The sequence below is a fragment of the Populus euphratica genome, unplaced genomic scaffold (assembly GCF_000495115.2).
Source record: "Populus euphratica unplaced genomic scaffold, PopEup_1.0 scaffold16.1, whole genome shotgun sequence".
Lineage (NCBI taxonomy): Eukaryota > Viridiplantae > Streptophyta > Magnoliopsida > Malpighiales > Salicaceae > Populus > Populus euphratica.
The window spans coordinates 490,263-506,180 of NW_011499882.1; the positions used below are offsets into that span (position 1 = coordinate 490,263).

General features: G+C 30.6%; 1 protein-coding gene across 1 annotated transcript; it reads left to right on the forward strand.

Moving 5' to 3' along the window:
* The first annotated feature begins 12,336 nt into the window (after positions 1–12,336).
* On the forward strand, positions 12,337–14,217 carry LOC105129571 (uncharacterized). Its single transcript, XM_011031688.1, has one exon. It carries the CDS (start codon positions 12,593–12,595, stop codon positions 14,000–14,002), a length of 1,410 nt encoding a protein of 469 aa, XP_011029990.1. The 5' UTR covers positions 12,337–12,592; the 3' UTR covers positions 14,003–14,217.
* The last annotated feature ends 1,701 nt before the right edge of the window (positions 14,218–15,918 follow it).

Consider the following 15,918-nt stretch of genomic DNA (forward strand, 5'->3'; position numbering starts at 1 on the left):
GATTATTTTATATGTTAATATTAAAAATTATTTTTTAAAAATAAAAAAAATATTATTTTAATATATTTGCAAGAATGCTGGTTGCACATCTGTAGTCCCGACTGCTGAATTATACTGAGATTGGCATGGGTGTCGCAATATAACGCTACAAGCGCCTTGTTTTCTCCGTTGGAGAAGTGGCAGGGATGGTTCATTAGGCTTATCGCAACATTATAAATATTCTTTATGTTTTTTGCTTGTCCTAATTTTTTTTTCATTGAATTTAATTATCAAGAAATACACAAATAAATTTATGCTTCGTTTTTATTAAGTACTTTTTTTCAATATTGATTTAATAATATGATATTGTAGGAATAAAATAACATGAAGAAAATTATATTGATTTAATAATACAGTCGTATAAGAATAAAATAACATGAAAAGATTTATATTTATTTAATAAAAATGATAGTATGGAAATAAAATAATATAAAAAAAGTTACATAAGAATGAAAAAATTTGTAAAAACACTCACGACGCCCACAGATATATATAATTTTTTTTTGCAATATTGTATTTTACAATGTACATAACATAAATAAAATAAAAAATAAAAAGAAAACCCTCTAAATAAGGCATCTGGGCTTGGAGTTAAGCACAGATACATTTGCGCTTTATCCAAGTTAACTTAGGCTTTGATCTGGGTTTAGTTATGTCCTCTTCTTCTCCAACGATTGTTGGAATCTGGGCATGTTTGCTAGTTTTCGGCCCAAGTTACGGATATCATGTAAAAACTTGTGATTTTAATTTTTTTTTTCACTCAAAAATAAATATACCATAAATCCTACTTAACTCAACTCTAGGTACAAAATTAAATATAAATAAAAAATTAATGTAAAAATAAAAATTAATTATTTTAAATCTAAAAATCTAAATTGAGATTTTTTATTTATTTCACTGACTAAATGTTTTAAATTTAATATTTATAGATCCATAACGATGAAAGCTTTCATTTAATAGTTTTATTTTCCAGTGTTATAGCCGGATTTCTAGTTTAACAAAATTTTCCTCTTTTCTCCCCTTTTCTTTTATTTTTCTTGTTATTTAGTTTTTTTTGGGTAAGTAAAAAGCAAATGTATTTGGTAATTACTATTTTAACCAGCACTACGAATTTGGTTGTATCAATTTTTTTTCTTCAATGTAACAAAAAAATATTAAGTAAAAAACTAATTGACATTTTTATTAAACCAGTCTAACGTGTAAATTTTGAAATTTTATAACATGACTTAATATCTAGTTTATATTTAAAATTAAATTATATAATTTTTTTTAATGTAACCTTATTAATTTGATAAATTTAAAGACAACCCGATAAATTAATAAAAAATATATAAGAATAATTGTTTTTAAAAAAGGATAAAGTTCTTAGAAATAAATCTTTAATCCAACACTTTGTCTAATCTAAATTTAAAATTAAATCTAAATTTAAAATTAAATCATGTAAGAATTTTTTTAAAATAATTTAGTTAACTTAGCTAGCCGAGAAGCAAAATGGCTAATCAGTAAAAAAAAAATAAGGATAAAATTAAGAAAAAAATAAAATTGACAAAATAAAAAACCTTTTTAATTTAATTTATTTATTATCCTGAATTTAAATTTAAATTTAAATTATATTAAAATTAATTTAATATAATCTAATTAACTTGATGTATTTAAAAACAATCTATAAAAAAAAATAATGAAATGGAAAGAAAACAAATCACGTGTTAATAAAAAATATATAAGAATAATTTTTTTTAAAAAAAAAGATAAAGTTCTTAGAAACAAATCTTTAATACAACACTTTGTCTAATCTAAATTTAAAATCAAATCATGTAAGAATTTCCTTAAAATAATTTAGTTAACTTAGCTAGCCCAGAAGTAAGATGGCCAATCAGTAAAAAAAAATAAGGATAAAATTAAGAAAAAAATAAAATTGACAAAATAAAAAACCTTTTTAATTTAATTTATTTATTATCCTGAATTTAAATTTAAATTTAAATTGTATTAAAATTAACTTAATATAATCTAATTAACTTGTTGTATTTAAAAACAATCTATAAAAACCATTAGAAAATAATGAAATGGAAAGAAAACAAATCACGTGATTTACTATTGATCTAAACAATAAACGAGCATGTTGCACAACAGTCCTTTGTTCTAGGCCAGGGAAATCAACTTGCTTTTGACTCGAGGAGGTAATGGAGAGAGGTGGGTAAGTTGCAACTGAAGCAAATGAAAAGATGGGCTGCTAGATATTGGTGAATCTCCAAAAAATAACTTAAATCTGTGGGTGTCAATGTCCACTGAGGTTATTATCATAAAAAAAAATAAAAACCCTAAGCATTGTATTTCATTAACATCTTCATTGCAAATCACATTTTAATAAAATATAACTTGCAATTAATTTTTTAAAAAATAATACTGTTTTAAATTTTAAATTGACCCTAGTTAATTATAATTATTAAAGAATGATTAATAACTTTGGCCAGTTGGAATAACTCTAATTTTCTTTTTTAAATAATACCATCTTCAATATTTATAGTATTCACACATATGGTCCTATGTAAATTTGATCTAGTTTGACTCGTACAACTAGATCAAATTTAATAATGGTGGGTATTGTTTTTAATTTAAAATATATGTAAATAATAGATCTTAACCATTAAAAGAGATTCTTATTTATTTATTTATTTGTCAAATCAACTAGTGTGCATGCCATTACTCACCCCCACAATTGAAAATCGACCCCACATTTTAGCCTCATGATTTCTCCCCCACATGAAAATTTAACCCCTTTTACTTTCTCTTGGGATTTGGGAAGTTTGGAGTTTACCCTCTTCTTTTTCTTTACCTTACCCCCTTGTAATTTCTCTGGGAAAACCAAAAAGGCCGAGTAAATTAAGAATGTTGTAGATGGGCCTAGCCCTAATGCACGTGGACATTATAGGGTTATTTGGTCCAAAGGGTACATAAAATGATGATGACACACGTGAGGATAGTTCATCAATGGTGCAAGGGGTTGTCAGGAGAGAGCATCATCATCACCATCATCATGATGATCCACACACATATCCAAGGTGTTTTCTAAAGTATTTTTGGGACCATTTTCTTCGAGGAATGTCTATCAAAAGTGGGACATCACCCCTTCATTTGTGAAGAAATAGAGGCCACACCATGTCTCCCTCTCATGCTCAAGCCACCCGTTCCTTTCATTTCTTTAACAATTTCTTCACGGCCCTTGATATATATATATATATCAATTTTCTAAGGGCGATATCCCTTGATATATATATATCAATTTTCTAAGGGCGATCTTAATTTCCGAAAGCATTATAGTTAGTGGGATCTTAGTAATGCTCACTTACTAAGAGGTCCCCATCATGCAACTTCTCTTGAACCAAAAAGAAGAGAGCCTCTCGATTTCTTCTTCTATTGCCTTGGATCAAAGTCTTCCTAAATATATATATAGGACCAACTACAACAAGCCGTGGTGGGCATAGAAGCATGGTGGGACGAGTCAACTCGGTTTGGAGGTTCTATATTCTGTTGATGAGTTCCAATTTGAAGTCATGACTCGATTGGATTATCCATTTTGGCTAGTGTGGTAGGTCTAGCTCCACCAACTCAAAGCTATACAGTTAACTAGCTAGTAATTTTTCCCCGTTTCTTCTTAGACTTTAATTTCTTTTGCTAGATAGGAGTACGGCCAATGTCATAGGCGAATGCAGCTCACATGCAAACGCATGTATTTTTCTTCTATGCTTTTTGAAATCAAGCTAAGTGACAATTCATAAGAGTTAAAAGAAAAGGGTGTGATCGTCGGTCGCACGCTATTCCTTATGTGATGGTTGATGGTAGATGGTTTTCCACTTTAATAATGAAATTTGGTGTCAAGATCATAGTTGCATGGTCCCTCTATTTTGTGCTTTTAACCAAACCAGATCCTCTACTTTAAATCTTGTCAAATCAATCCCTACCTCTACTCCCAGATATGAATGTTATATATATATATATATATATATAACATGAAGTTTCCAGATATAGTGTTAATTAAAACCCAACATGAGGTAAATCTCAAATTATGAATTAGAAGTTTTGATCATGTAATTTTTTAAAAAAAAATTAAAAAAATATTATTTTGATAAAAAAATTTTAAAAATAAAATTCAACATGTTGATAATTAAGCTTTGATCAGGTCAAGCCCAAGTCGATAAATTAATCTAGACCTTTTTTTTCAATCTAAACCGGTTCAAACCTTAATCCAAACGTACTAGTCTAACAATTTGGGTTTTAAAACGATGGTACAAGATATAATTTGGCCGTACATACAGATAAAAAAAAGGTTCTATCCAATGCCAATGTTCGAGAGCATGCGCCACCGAAACACTTTCATGCAGAAAAAGGTTGCAACTCTAATTATGTTGCCTAAATCTAAATTCATGACTTCATTTTGTTCACAGAACTCAGTAGACTGAGTTCTCAAAAGTTCTAACACTTTGTTACCAACTCGAGTTTGAATCGAAAGGAAGCTGGATAAAGAAATTTTATTTGGAAAAATGCAAAACGTGGAAATGGATTACCTTCTTAAAACTTCGTCGAGGAGTAACTTGATTATTCTCACTACAAAGAAATCGACCATACAATATCTTAACCATTGAAAAGATTATTCAAGAACACTTCCTTTCATGTACTTCGAAGTCATGATTTTTCTCTACAAGAGAAACATGCTGGAGTTCTCCCCAATTATAATAGAGCAAGGGAACATATACAGTCCATGATATGTATTTTTTTTTTAAAAAGAAATATAAGATTATTTTATTTTATCATTTTTTTTTTTTAAAAAAGAAATATAAGATTATTTTATTTTATTATTTATTAAGGGTAGGATCCTCCAATTCTTTTTTTTTTTACGTTATATATAATCTTTGCATTTAAATTAAATTATTTTTTTGAGTAATTTATTATGTTATACCATATTGATAAACTCTAGCCTCCTCTTTTTATTTGCTTTGAATTATTTAACAATGTTCACATATATTAATCGATGCATCCAACACCTTATCTAAAAATCAAAAGAGAAGGACCCCCACGTTAATATATAAAGAAAAAAGAAAAGGGAGAAGGACTCCAACATGTACCTATCCAATTGATGATGTTAATTAGCACACTAACCCTAATGTGCGTGGTTATATAATGCCGATGTACGTGTGAAACAGAAGCCATTAATGGAGTTGACAATTTTCCATAATTGGTCTCTAATTCCTTCATATGAAAAACATCGGCATTCATTTGAGATAGCACCCCATTACTCAGCCAATAATTGTGCTTCATGGGGTTGACTGGAATTGTAGCATGGTAGACAATTCAGCAAGAGCATAGGGTTTTGACTCCAAACTGTGGATCAAAATGATCTTTGGACACCGACAACAATTAAGCTCACCTCTTGCTCTCAGCCACATTCCACCATGATCATGACTTCTTCGAGAAAAAAACTTCCATCTCATCGATAGTGGTCTAAGTCTAATATTACAGGATGAAAGTGGAAGACTATGCCATGAACTAGCTAGTGGTATCATCACTAAACATTTATATGGATGATTGCATCACAAACCATTATATGGATGTTTGCATCATTCTCTGCTTGGTTTCTGACCGTCAAAACCTCCTTCATCATTTCTTCTTTGAGGGATTGCTGGGGTGCGTGGCAACAAGAGAGGGAGCCAGCGTGCACTCATGCTAGCTAAGAGTGGAGTCAGATTGATCCGCATGGACTAGGACACTTGATTGCCTTCTTTTCCTCTTGGAATAATTATTAACGATTCGTTTAAGCCATTGTTTAATCCATGCATCCAGTTGCATGCAATTTTCAGATTTCTCTTGTTGCCACAACTAATTATAGCTTATAATATATAGTTTATTAAATGATGATTTTAGCTTCAGAGTTTTAAGTCAGAAATATAATTTCAGCTTTCATTTTTTATGATATATGTGGTAGGTGGAAATAAATATTAATTTGAACTAAGTGTTTAATGTGATGCTCTTTGAACAAATTTTTTTTTTACAGTGTTTAATTATTATCCCGGAAAAGATAAAAACAACAAAGATAAAAAAAAATATTTTATATACTTTCTCTTTTAAAAATATACAAATTTATTCTACAGTTGTCTCAAAAGTATATTATCTTATGTCTTTGCTATATATACATATATATTCTGGAATACTAACCAAATGCAAGTTTCTAATATATCACTAAGATATTGTAAAATAAAAAAGAAAAATAAAAATCCAATAGATAACCTTTTTTCCATTCTTTTTAATACGAGATTACTTTAATGAAAAAAAAATTGAAGCCATATATAAAAAAATAATTAAATTTATCTAAATATAATAATATTTATTCAATATGAAGGATGTGTTTTTAAAATCTGCAGGAAATAAGACTTTATCTTGATTGATGGACAGAAGATACCCTTACTGTAAAAAATAAAAAGATAAAACCCTAAAAAATGCATGACGTTCTAAATTAATTATGTTATATTCTTAATTCCAAACATAAGTTATTTTGAAGGGTAAATATACCATTAATTAATTGTAAATCTGTATGGTTGAGAGCCAATAGAGAGTGAAAGTAGAGCACCACCAATTGTCTATCTCGTCGGAAAGAAAATCCAGCCTCCGGAATCTTCTTAGGGTTTGCAAATCAGGTAGCGGTACATTGTACTGTGAGAAAAGGACATGCCAAACCGTCTTCTTTATTAATCTCCACACGTTTATTAATGGCTCCCACATTTTGACTCAATTTTGATCACTAAGAACAAGATCCCATTTATCGAAAGATCGACGGCTACTTTTGGTTCCTAGCCACTTTTTTTAAGAAAAACATTGGTGAAATTAATAACATTGTTGAGAAAAGAATTAGTGAATACATGATGAAGTAATTGAAAGACATAATTTTCTATTCAGAATAGGAATATCTAATAAAAAATATTAAATGAGTAATATTAGAGGAGAGACAAGATAGAGAGGAAAGAGATAAAAATATTTTTAAACATAGTAAATTTTACTTGAAAAATTTTAACAAGATAAATTTAATAATATCAATAAATTTCACTAATGACATCCCAATTATTCCAACTTGTTACTAAAAATAAGTGAACCATTCTTCATCTTTGAATGGTAAATATAGTCCATTTAAATTACTGTTAGTGATATTTTTTGATATTATTTTATTGATTTCATTATAATTTTTTTGATGATGTCTTAATTAAAACTTAGTATGTTTTTAAGATCTTTTTCTTTCCTTTCTTGTTTTAGAATTAAAAAGATGAGATAAAAATTGTTTTAAGATAAATTTATTTTATATAGTTATCTTAATTTATTTAATTAAACAAGTTCAATCTTTTTATATCCATCCCTTTTTTTTCATAACATTAACTGAACACAAGTGAATCACACTATGAGGAGGCTTCTCTTACCAAAAATTCTTGAAGAGCTCTCCAAATGGGAACCGGCATTCTTCCATGCATCTTCTTCTAACTTATTTAAACTACAGCAAATCCCGGTGCCTCCGATAAGATCAAAATCTACTCTCTCAACCAGGGGAAACATAAATGATACACAAACATGGAACATTGCGCGCGATTTGGAAGGTGCCTCCTGCTATATCACTAATTAATTAACTAATAAATCAGTAAGATCTGTCTTGTTCTATCCTTCTTTTCAAACAATTTTTACCTATAATTGTTGTCATGATAGTGGTTGAGGTTAATTTTTGTCATACTTTTTTTTATGATATTTTGATATTTCATAAGGAAACATATATATGAAGTCGAATGTAATTTAACAAAAAAAAAAAGGTGGAATGAATTACAAGAGATATCAATCATAATTTAGGGATTGAAATCATAAGAAATAATTTTAAGAATATTAATCAAAATGGCTACAGATCAGGAGTCTTGGCACCCACAACTAACCTTTTCTTTTCGTTCTTCTTATGTACAGAACTGTTTACATTAAAGGAGATCAATCCAGTAAAGGTTTGGCCGAGACAGGGAGGCTGAGAATAAAGAAAACAACTGAAAGAGGCTGAGAGAAAAAGAGAAGACGGTGATTGCTACCATACTCAATTGGTTCAGAGGCACGTTTATCTAGATATGGAAATGCAACATGGCTGCCTGTTCATGATCCGACAAGTAAACAAGCATATCGTTCATTGCCCTTCCATTGGTAGGCAAGAGCTAGAAAGGCAAGGCTTAAAAGGAAGCAACTTTTGAATATCTAGCGAAACTCTCTCGCTCCAATTTTAGAAATTTCAAAGGCCAGTCTCTGATATCCTTTTTTTTTTTTTTTTATGACCCCAAAAATGCTCCAAATTAAACAACACTCGCCATGTGATGTGAATGAGCAAGTGGGGTTTTCTTAAATCCATACTCCCTTCCACAACCCATAGTATTAATGTTAATACTATCTGCTTTTTTTTTTTTTAATAAATTACTATATGATATTTGATTAATAAAAATAAATGTATGAAATAAATATATTTTAAAGATAATTTCAGAATGAATATTTATATTTTCAAAATAAAAAAATACACGGAGATATACACTTTTTATCTCTATTATCTTTATTTTTTTATGTCACAAGTCACTAGCTAAACGCTACTAAATTATCAGGCAACTGCTCCACGTTATTGTGTCTTGAATCATCCCCACCTCATGTATCCATTAGTCAACCCTAATCGATTGTCGGAATTAAAGCAACCCATACACTGCATCTTCACAAAATCTGATCAATTCAAGATCTTATATTGATTGTAGAGATTTTGGTGCAACTTGCCAGTGATTTTACTACTATTTTTACTATATCAAGAGTCATACATTTTGGCAAGTGAAAGATGCACAATTCTTGTCAAGTTATGCGGTGCTTACAAATAAATGTATAGTGTTATGGCTACCTCATCTCAATATACCCAACATGAATATTTATTCAGAATTTTAACTTAATTTCTAACAATTTGAATTAGCTTGAGCGACCCTTCTAATAAGGACATAACAATCTTTTATATACATGTAGAAGTAGAGACAAATGGATATATTTGGAGCATTTTCATACTTTTTTTTTTATTTACGTGGGGTGTCCGGGCCAGCTTACGCGCACCACGACTAATCCCCATGACCCACTGAATATCTTGCAAGCCCAGTGAATAGGTAAGGCACCGCGGGGGTGACAGACGTGCACGGTAAGGCTCGAACCCAGGTGTAGAGGAAGGGGACAAGCCCCTCCCACCGCTGAGCTAGAACATACTTTATATGCATGCGTCCATGCCCTCACACATTTCTAATAAACTATAACTAAACAAGGGGCAAAGAAACTAATTGAAACCAATTGCAGAAAATTGACCAGGAGCAGTGTTTTTTTCTCTAAAAAAGATTGCCATTGCTAATGGTGAGTAGTCTTAATATACATTTTGCACCACTCAAGACCTAATTGCGTGCTCCTTTGTCGAATTAGGGCTACATAAATCTAGATCAAATTGCACTACTTGCTCTAAATTATATTCATTTATCGAGACCTTAGAACTCCACGATGCTGTAAAAGGCAGACCAGTTTACTATCCATGGCACTGTTTTCGTCTTGTGATCGTACGTAGTGCATGAATTAGGATGCCTATCATTCATTGTCACTTTGGAATATATACATAGAAGTCAACAGCCTTTTATACGTTTATTTATTCAAGGTCGTAGAGGGAATTTGCCTTTTCAAGATTTTTTTAACAATAATGATATTTTTAGATTAGTTTTCATGAACAGGGCTACATCTATCTCCTTCTAATTATCAGGTTTTAGATGGACCATTAAAAAAAAAACAATTGAAAAATCACTCTCATGTAACCTCTCTTGGATTTAATTTCAATCCTATAAAAATAATGCGAGAATTAATTAAATTCATTTATCTTTATTAATTCTCACAAAATATCATGAATAAAACAAAAAATCAGAGTTAAATTTAAGATTGTGACATCACGTTCCTTAAATCTGCTATATATCTTTTAAATTCTTTTTGAAGGGTTTTGATGAGAATATATAATTAACTCCAAGAGATATTTCACCTTAATTATTATAAAATGAAAAAAAAATCAACAACAATTAATATTTATTCGAAGAAGGAGGCAAATATATATCTAATTATTGATATGACGTTACAATCTAACCACGGATCTACGATCTTATTGGAATCCATTAGAGGATTATTATTGCTACGATCATCAATAAGTACAAGAAAATAATCAATTCATATAGTTTTTAACACCATTAATTTTTCTTTTTCAGCTCGTATAGTTACTCGAGTGTTCTTTGTACTCTTAAAATCTTTTAAAAAACAATATCATGATTCCAGATGTAGGAGGTCACTAGATTCCTCTTCTCTTATGTTCTTGTGTCAAAAGTTTTAGCTAGACAATTAATAATTCACATGGAACAAACATACTAATTAACAAGAAAGATCACCTCATAAAAGTTCAAAAGGAAAAAAAAGACAATTATGATATGGCCCCCCTCCTTCATTTTTGAAAAAAATAGCATCTTAGGAGGGAAAGTGTTTCTTAGCACCCATCTTCTTCTTCTTCTTCATTTTATGGATCACAAAAGAATAAAAAATAGTTTTTTATTTAATTATTAAACTAAAAAAAAAGAAGTATTGATAGATCAAAGACTAAGGTAGCAGAAATATCAATAAATTATATTTAGACAAAAAATAAAAATAAAAATAAAAATTTATGTTTTCTAGTTTTATATTCAGAGAATACTCTTGTATTTTGGTTGAGTTAACCGAAAACTTTATCATTTTTAGTTAAATATAATTTATATATTGATCAAAGAGGAAAAGGGGAGAGAAATCCACAATGCAAGACTCCACTCGCTTCAAAGTAAAGTATTGATAGATCAAAGATTAAGGTAGCAGAATTTTTTATTATAGATTTTTTATTTTTTATATTTAGAAAAAAAGTAAAAATTAATTTTTATATTTTATAGTTTTATATTTAGAGGATACTCTTGTATTTTGGTTGAGTTAACCGAAAACTTTATCATTTTTAGTTAAATATAATTTATATATTGATCAAAGAGGAAAAGGGGAGAGAAATCCACAATGCAAGACTCCACTCGCTTCAAAGTCCCCTTGAAGTCCTAACCCATAAAAGACAAAAGACCTATCAATAATAAACATGTCTCACACACTGTCTTGCATGTGAGTGTTGCAAATTTTATTATCTCCTTGATTAATTTAAGTAAAAATGTTATTTTTATCACCTCTTTATACGTGTCACTGTATTTAAATCCTGCTCAGGTCCATTTGCGGCTAGTTCTCGATGACGACGGGTCAGATGGATTGATGCGAGTTAATTCGGAATTATTTAATTTATTTTATTTTATAAGAACAATGAAAAAGGTATTATTTTGAAATAAAAACAATTAATGAATTTTAACCAAGTTTTTTTTTAAATAAATCAAGTCATGAGTCCCTTTAAATTTTTAATTTAATCACATTTAATTAATTTTTCTGTTATTTTTGTTAAAACTTGGTCGAACTTGGACTCCCCATTATATGTTTTCTAGTTTTATATTCAGAGAATACTCTTGTATTTTGGTTGAGTTAACCGAAAACTTTCTCATTTTTAGTTAAATATAATTTATATATTGATAAAAAAGGAAAAGGGGAGAGAAATCCACAATGCAAGACTCCACTCGCTTCAAAGTCCCCTTGAAGTCCAAACCCATAAAAGACAAAAGACCTATCAATAATAAACATGTCTCACACACTGTCTTGCATGTGAGTGTTGCAAATTTTATTATCTCTTTGATTAATTTAAGTAAAAATGTTATTTTTATCACCTCTTTATACGTGTCACTGTATTTAAATCCTGCTCAGGTCCATTTGCGGCTAGTTCTCGATGACGACGGGTCAGATGGATTGATGTGAGTTAATTCGGAATTATTTAATTTTTTTATTTTATAAGAACAATGAAAAAGGTATTATTTTGAAATAAAAACAATTAATGGATTTTAACAAATTTTTTTTTTTAATAAATCAAGCCACGAGTCCATTTAAATTTTTAACTTAATCACATTTAATTAATTTTTCTTTTATTTTTGTTAAAACTTGGTCGAACTTGGACTCCCCATTACTTAATTATAGGCTAACTAACTATGTCGAATCAAGTTTTAAATAAAATAATAATCCATGAGACTAGTTTTTTTTTTTATAATTTAATTCACTAAGTTATTTGTAATGGTATCAAATAGCCACTCACCCCCTACAATACAATATAGCCTTCATGCGATGCTCTCCTCTTTTATAATCCTTATATGTGATCTCCATCTCCCACTCTTGAAGTATTTCCTCTCCCATTACCTTCTGTTTCCTCCCTAGATTCCTCTCTCAAACCACCTTCTTCTCTCTTCTTCTTTTACACACCCCGAGTACTTCTCATTGATCCCATCTAGCTAGCTATAATATTTCTAGCCTTTTGTTGCTTGTTGTACACAGTACATAAAAAATATTGATCAACAATATTATGGCTCTTGAAACATGGCTAATAAAGGTAAAAACAGCAATATCTCACAGTTTTGATTCAGTCATAACCTCCAATCCAATCCCAAAACCATCAAAGAGAGCCTCAGTTGGAGTTTTAGCTTTCGAAATCGCAGGTCTTATGTCAAAGCTTTTCCATCTTTGGCAATCTCTTTCAGACAAGAACATAATTCGTGTGCGCAATGATTCTATCTCTCTTGAAGGAGTACGCAAAATTGTCTCCAACGACGAGTCATTCCTTCTCGGCCTCGCGTGTGCTGAAATGGCTGAGAATCTTAGGCTCATCGCCAAATCTGTTTCGAGATTAAGCAAGAGGTGTGAGGACTCGGGTTTGCGGCGTTTCGAGCGTTTGTTCGATGATTTTACCAACTTGGGGAATGATGCTAATTGTTGGGTCTTGAGTTGGAAAGACATGGAAGCCAAAACCAAGAAGATGGACAGGTACGTGACTGTAACGGCGACGCTGTATAAAGAGATGGAGGAGCTGTCTACATTGGAGAATGGATTAAGGAAAGCTTTACAGTGTGGTGAACTTGAAGGAACAACCAAAGAACAAAAGGTTTTGGATCTTCAACAAAAGATATTGTGGCAGAGACAGGAGGTGAAGTACCTCAAAGAGAGATCTCTTTGGAATAGAAGTTTTGATACGGTTGTCTTGATCCTTGCCAAGTCCATTTTCACTGTTTTAGCAAGGATCAAGCTAGTTTTTGGCATAGCACATGGCTATCCAACTTCTCTACCTCGCAGTCTCTCAGCTTCTGCAACAGTGCATCCAACAGAGAACCCTACTACTTGTAACATTGTGTCGGGGCCACTGAAGAGCTCGAAGCTTGAAGGAAATAAAGACCCGAGCAATGGGTTTTTCGAGTCGAATTCGAAGCTTTTAAAGCCTCCGCCAACTACGCTTGGGGCGGCGGCTTTGGCCCTACACTATGCAAATTTGATTATAGTTATGGAAAAGATGATCAAGTCACCACAACTTGTTGGTGTTGATGCAAGAGATGATCTTTACTCGATGTTACCAAATAGTATAAGGTCTTCACTAAGGGCTAGATTGAAAGGAGTAGGGTTTTCAGCTAGTGATCCAGTCCTTGCAGGAGAATGGAGGGATGCTTTGGGGAGGATATTGGCGTGGTTATCTCCATTAGCACATAACATGATCAAATGGCAAAGTGAAAGAAGCTTTGAGCAGCAAAATTTGTCGCCAAAAACCAATGTTCTTCTTCTGCAAACATTGTTTTTTGCAAACAAGGAGAAGACTGAAGCTGCCATCACAGAACTTTTGGTGGGCTTGAATTATATTTGGAGGTTCGAAAGGGAGATGACTGCCAAGGCCTTTTTTGAATGTGCCAACTTCAATGGATTCTTAAATCCTCATCAGAGCTCCACCTAGGAAGACGTTTTCTTCTTGTTTTCAGTTTTGTTTTCAATCTAAAGTTTATCATGGTTTTGATCTTAAGATTGAACTGAGCTTCAGATCTTTGAGGGTTTGTTTTCCTTCTGGCCCTGATCTGTATATGTCAAGTACAGATATATATATGTATGTACATGTTTCGATCATTTGAGTATTAATTAATCTTGCAAACAATGCACGCTTATGGCTTTCAATGATTGCTCATATGAAATTTCATGTGCAAATATTCCTTTGATTTTTCATTAATTGATTATTTGGTAGCATAATTGGATCAAGATTCTGTACTTTCAAGATAATTTATGCTGCTGTTAGTTATGTATAATTGTTTTCTTTTTTTTAATCAATTTCCAACTGATGAATACGGTTTCTGATGCAAAGTCACATAAACTACTTACAAAAGCAGCAGGTTGGATTGCCATTGTCAATGGGCCCTTCAAGGGAACCTTAGATTTGTGATCAGTACACTAGCTAGTAGTTTAATCTTTATCATAGTCGAATCTTTTCAAAACTATTACACTAATTTATCAATTATGAACCCAGGAGCTAGACTGTATCATAGGCTATCATCACCGCTTGTGTATGGTTAATATCTTTGAAATGGATTTATGTTTTTAAAAAATTGAAGGTATTGTAAGATATGTCTTTTCTATCTCTGTTTTTTTTTTTTTTTTAATGCCCGAGACTGATTCCAGCCATGTACCCATGAAGAGATAAAATGTCAATTTTGATTTTGATTTTTGACCTTTGATCAAACACTGCAGCTAATTTAACATGATCTTTAGAAGCAAGATGGGAGAAGGTAAGATCCAAGCAGTATATCGAGGTCAGATGAATTTCCTGGGATCTAAAATTCTAAACAATTCTGTGTTTGATCTGCTAGGAAAATATTTCTCAAATTACACAAAAATGAGACAAAATATCATGTTTATTATCTTAAAAATCCAATATTTCTTTGAATATAAAATCTCTAAAAACCCATTTCTTTCTTCTGAGGAAGTTAATTAATATACAAGGGCAAATTACTCCCATGCTCAAAATCCACCTGGTTTCATATCTTCTTATAATTCTCTGTTTGTTTATAAGTTTTAATTTGCACTCACAGCTCATAGCTGATGCCTTATTAGGACAAGTTGCTCGTAAATGCTCTCACCTTTGTCACTTTTGTCTCCCTTTAGGGCCCTCATGACTGTCCTTGAGCTCCCTCAATATTCAATCCTGGTTTCTAATACTCCGTCTACAGCTACTAAAGCAATGGGAGCCTTTGCCCATAATTGTTTTTAATCTTTTTGCCCCCACCCACCTCTTCTGTTCTTTTCATGTTTTATGCTCCACCTTTTGGTTAATCAAATTCTAAAGATGTAATGTGTCCGTTTTCAAAACATGAGATCATACATTAAAAATGTGTTTTTACACTGTAATTTAATATATTTATGTTAAAATAATAATAATAATAATAATATATTTTTAGTTAAAAAATATTTTTAAAACGTGTTACTAATAATAATTGCATATCATTAAATTCCTAACCAGAAAAATTATATGATAAAATTAAAAATGATAAAATTAGAAATGCTTAGATGTGTACAGTGACAAATCCAAATATAACATGTTTAGAAATATGGTTGTGTTTAATTTTTTATATCAAAATAATATTTTTTTATTTTTTAAATTTGATTTTTAATATAAAACTTATATGATAAAATTAAAAATGCTTAGATGTGTACAGTGACAAATCCATTATATGATAAAATTAAAAATGATAAAATTAGAAATGCTTAGATGTGTACAGTGACAAATCCAAATATAACATGTTTAGAAATATGGTTGTGTTTAATTTTTTATATCAAAATAATATTTTTTTATTTTTAAAAAATTATTTTTGATATTAATATATC

Excerpts from the sequence above, each read along its gene's own strand:
- LOC105129571 (XM_011031688.1), top strand. The coding sequence starts at position 12,593 with ATGGCTCTTGAAACATGGCTAATAAAGGTAAAAACAGCAATATCTCAC.